The sequence below is a fragment of the Hydractinia symbiolongicarpus genome, chromosome 1, assembly GCF_029227915.1.
Source record: "Hydractinia symbiolongicarpus strain clone_291-10 chromosome 1, HSymV2.1, whole genome shotgun sequence".
Classification (NCBI taxonomy): Eukaryota; Metazoa; Cnidaria; class Hydrozoa; order Anthoathecata; family Hydractiniidae; genus Hydractinia; species Hydractinia symbiolongicarpus.
The window spans coordinates 28989598-28994367 of record NC_079875.1 but is presented as its reverse complement, the minus strand read 5'-3'; the positions used below and the strand labels follow the sequence as shown (position 1 = coordinate 28994367).

Sequence of the window (4770 nt, the reverse complement as noted above, 5' to 3'; positions counted from 1 at the left end):
ATAGAAACGGTGCCTGGGTAAGATGTGACAGGAGAACAAACCTTAGACAGAAGATCTTTGTTATACGCAAAGCGCTTTAATTGCAGAACCAAAATTGAACTGCACTCTGCGACCTCTTCTTCAACTGTTGCAGTTTGGTAGCTATTGCAGTAGTGACAGAAGTACGAGTTGACACTGACAATTCTTCGCTCTCCAAAAAGTTATCTATTCAGGATTGTACAGTCGATGTCAAGGGCAGTTGAAGAAATGGACTTACTTGCTCAGATGTGCTAATATTATTGCAAGCGCTGCAAGTAGTGCAGATTTTCACACAAGTGTTGAATAATCTACAAAAGAAAGGAAAGGCTAAGGACAACTCTGGTATGAGATACTTAAGAATCTCTAGGGCATCTTCCTGAGAGAACGGATTAAAAGCAGCACCCCTTGCATTAGAAACATGGCCTTTTTATGCATTTAGAAATGAAGAAGTGTTCACTGGAATGTTGGAGGAAGATAGTTTGCGTAGAATACTTACAGAACTTTTACCTATCGCCATATTGGAATCATTTGCAGAGATGGCTGTGGCGACTTCGGGTAACACATAAAAACATTGCAAGATGGAATTGATGTAACATGTGTTGCCCAAATTTAGCAAGCCGCTGTTGCTGCCTAGTGATTCTTGTGCAGGCAAGGTAGTGGAGCTCTTTGTTACGCCCTGGGGATTCGTGTCCTTAAAGCTAGTGGTCGAAGTTGCTTGTGACTTGGATGGTTTCTTTGAAACAGTTGGTATCAATTGAGCGGTATGCTGTGGATCCCTACCAGGATGAATCCAAGACAAAGAATCTCGAGATAGCCATATGTAAAACGACGATCGCATAGATGACTCAGTAAGAGATTTGAGAATGGAACGCACAGACATGTTAGAAAAGTCGAGGCGACAAGGCAGATTCTGTTTCGGAACAAAATCCCCTAGCTCCTACTTCAACCGCAAAGAAATGCAGAGAGCAATTGTTTAATCTCATGACGGAACAAAGTGACGAGTATTTATCAACCTTAAGTCCATACCAAGTCTCCATGTTCTCTTCGCATAGGTAAGTTAATTCAAGGATAATTACAGTTTTGGTCATGAAGTTAAAAGTATGTCCGGACAAAGTTGCGTTACAGCAAGATAAGGTGGTACTATTAAGGTTGAATCTAAGTCTGACAGTAATTCTCCAATCAGAGGCCAGGTGAAGGATTCCTTGAATTTTTGAACGCTTTATGGTGGGAAGATGTTAACCAGCTGGAAGAAAGGATATTTTATGACATCTAGATGGTTTTCCTGGCTCATAATCGGATAAGAACTTCTGAATGGCTGTCACTAACACACGTAGAACAGTATCGTGGCGGTACGTGAATCTACCTTGTGAAAGGGCTAATTTACAAGCGCCTAAAATGTGGGACACGTTACAAGAGGGTTTTTTACATAGGGTGCAACTGTTGTCATTTTAAATTCCCCACTTGACAAGAATTGTAGGAGAAGGAAGCGTGTCATAGGTTGCGCCGATGCAAAACGAAAATAAACTTTGCGGCAGAGGCTGTCTGTTTGCACATAAGAAACTGCAAGTAGAGCTTAGCCAACTTTCTCATACAATTTGTCTTTTTTGCTATTTTTCTCTTTTTACAGATGGTAACTATTACCAATATTGCACTATCCCCTCGTGCACCATTCACAATTAAATCTTTGCGTATGATAATTAAGACTTATGTTAAAACACTTTGATATAACCTGCATTGGTTCTTGTAACATAAAAAGGCAACAGTACTCTTTTGTTTCAAAAATTGAACGTTTTTGCATAAAGATTTTACAATCTGGAGGGGGAATTAATGGAACAACAACAGTTTAATTTAAGTTTAAAAGTTTAAAACTTTAATTTACTATTCCTAAAAACATTATAAGAATCTGTTCTTAATCTATTTTAGAAATAACCACAGAAAACAAAATAAAGTATTAAATACATACCTGCCTGCATTAGCAGCACATAATTTGTGAATTTTCAGGGGCGGATACATACCACGTCAAAGACGTCAAGTGACGAAGGTAAATTGTCTACCTGTATAACGGACGATGTCAATCGAGAGGGGCATAGTAGTGCGTAAAGTTCTTTTTATGTAAACAACGTGCACCGACGATCGGGAGTTGATATAACAATGCAATATTTCAGTTATAAACTGAAACAAAAGCCAAAGATTTAATATGGCTGACCTTAATTGTTTTTATTAAATATTCTTTTGTTTTATTCTCAGAATAGTTTTATTTTACAAAACGTGTCATAAAAAAATATATAAATGGTAGCTGAGTTGTGTTGTTATGTTTGTGAATGTATTACTAGTTAGGCACAAGACTCAGATTGGCTTTGTTTTTCTTGTTTTAGCTCTGAAGCAAGTGGAAACTGCTTATACAGCTCGGTATCATTAATGTTGTCAGGTGACAGTTCATTGTGCCATGATTTAAGGTTACTTACTTCTTTAGAGTTGTTTATTCGTGCTGAGTTTTATTCTACGCATCCCCTCTATTTTTGAACAAGGACAACTAAATAATAACCAACTTTTTAAGAATTTCAAACAAGTATTTGATATGTCCCTGGCTATATCTGATAAAGATTACCCCCATGGTTCTTCACTTACAGAATTAGTGCAATTTGAAGCTCTGTATAATTGCAAAAACGGCAGATGGGCAGGTCTTCTTGACATACTTGGCCTTTCTACTCTCATTAATCACAATATAAATGTAACATACCCCGAATGCGGCGAAACATGTTATAAGTTATTGTTTGCGGAGAAAGTTCAACCTCGAATCCCCAATGAAAACATAGCTTCTGACATAGAGCTTTGTTATGTTATGCATGGTTATGTATCGAGACCAGGTGAAAATTATAAACCAAACCATTTTGTTCCCTGTATACGTTTGTTAAATCATAGTAGTAAGCATAAATCCTTTTCCAATGAAAAAAAACTTGTAAAAACAATTAAAACTGTGGGTTTTGCTAGTGATAAAGTACAAGCAAAGCTATCATTTTGGACCGATTAATGCAGCGATAAGCTTGTATTACCTAAAGTAAAAAGTATGTCCACACAAAACAGTTTGCCGATAACTAAAATAAATAGTACTGATTCAATAAAAAGTTTATCTACATATAATTCTAAAAATAGTTTAACGGTTTCCATTCCTACCTCCAATGCCAGCCAAGTTTTTGGAAAAAATTCTTCTACTTTTACTTCCCCTGCTAATCTTTCTTCCCCTGTATCCTTTTTCTCCCAAAAGCCTTTATTATTTCCTTCATTTTTCTCAGAATCATCATCAAAAGCAGGTAGCTCATCTCTTGTCACTTCTTCAATAAATGAGTGGGATGTTGCTGGATATAGGGACAAATGTAAAGGTCCTAGGCCAGAAGAATTATGTAATTTGATAAAAAATGTTCACAAATGTGATGACTTGTTTTTCCTAAAAAAAAAACTAAAAGTTTTCGTCGGGAAAGACTTAAGTCATTTAGTTGGCTATGTTATTCTCCAAGACAAGATGTTGACAGATTTCCAACCAAGGCATATAAAATAATGAAACTGTTACGTGAGCCATTAACATATTGGCCTGATGCATGTGCTGCTTTCAAGCGCCATGAAAATGTTCCCAATGGCATACATAGTGATGCTTTTACCTCACTGATAAATGCTGTTGAAGGTAAATCCCAACCAATTGATGTCTTAATTGACAACCAAAGGAAAACTGTTGTATTAGAAAACCGAAAAAAACTGATTCCCATTATAGATGCCATCATATTGTGTGGACGGAAAGGTATTGCACTAAGAGGACATCGTGATGATGCTAAGTATCATTCAGCTCCAGGGGAATATTCAGTACGGAGAACTGGCAATTTTGTAGAATTGCTGAATTTTCGAGTTCGAGGTGGTGATACTGATTTAAAAGAGCATTTATCAAAAAGCCCTAAAAACGCAACATATATTTCCAAAACCACTCAAAATGATTTAATAAATTGTTGTGGTGAAGTAATAACTAATAAAATTGTTTCTGAAATTAGGAAGAATAAATTTTTCTCTGTCCTGGCTGATAAACTTTTAGATTGTTCTAATAAGGAACAACTTTCTTTAGTAATCCGTTATGTTGATTCAAGTAGAAATATCAAGGAAGATTTTCTTAAATTTCTTCATTGTAAAGAGGGTTTAACTGGTGCAGATTTAGCCCAGCTGATGTTGTCTGCTCTGCAAAATTTAAATCTAGATTTTAGTAATTGCAGGGGCCAGGGTTATGATGGGGCTGGTAATGTTGCTGGACATTTAAATGGTTTATCAGCTCGTCTTCTGTCAGTTAACAAAAAGGCTATTTATGTTCATTGTCATAGCCACCGTTTAAACCTTTGTGTTGCTAAATCTTGTTCCATTACGCTGGAAGAAAATTAAAGAAATTTCCTACTTCTTTAACTTTTCACAAAAAAGGCAACTTGAAAAAAATGTCATTCAATATTGTCCTAACTCTCAAGTCTAAACTTAAAGATGTCTGCCGAACACGGTGGATTGAGCGTATTGATGGCATGGAAGATTTTCAGGAACTTTATGTTGCAATTTATGTGACCCTTGATGATATGACAGTTAATTTAAATAAAATTGTCAATAATGAAACTGCCACCAAAGCACACTCTTTTTTAATGAAATTTCTACCTTTGAGTTCATTGTATCTGTGGTTGTGACCAGAAATGTTTTGGCACTAACACATGGTGTTACAACTTTGCGTCAAGA

At 36.3% G+C, this 4770-nt stretch overlaps 1 protein-coding gene across 1 annotated transcript; it reads left to right on the top strand.

The window, feature by feature from the left end:
- The first annotated feature begins 3573 nt into the window (after positions 1-3573).
- On the top strand, positions 3574-4434 carry LOC130629543 (52 kDa repressor of the inhibitor of the protein kinase-like). The gene has a single exon (XM_057442797.1). The coding sequence runs from the start codon at positions 3574-3576 to the stop codon at positions 4432-4434; it is 861 nt and encodes a 286-aa protein (XP_057298780.1).
- Positions 4435-4770: the final 336 nt, after the last annotated feature.

What these genes read in the sequence shown, in the direction of transcription:
- LOC130629543 (XM_057442797.1), top strand. Translation starts at nt 3,574, where the DNA reads ATGAAACTGTTACGTGAGCCATTAACATATTGGCCTGATGCATGTGCT.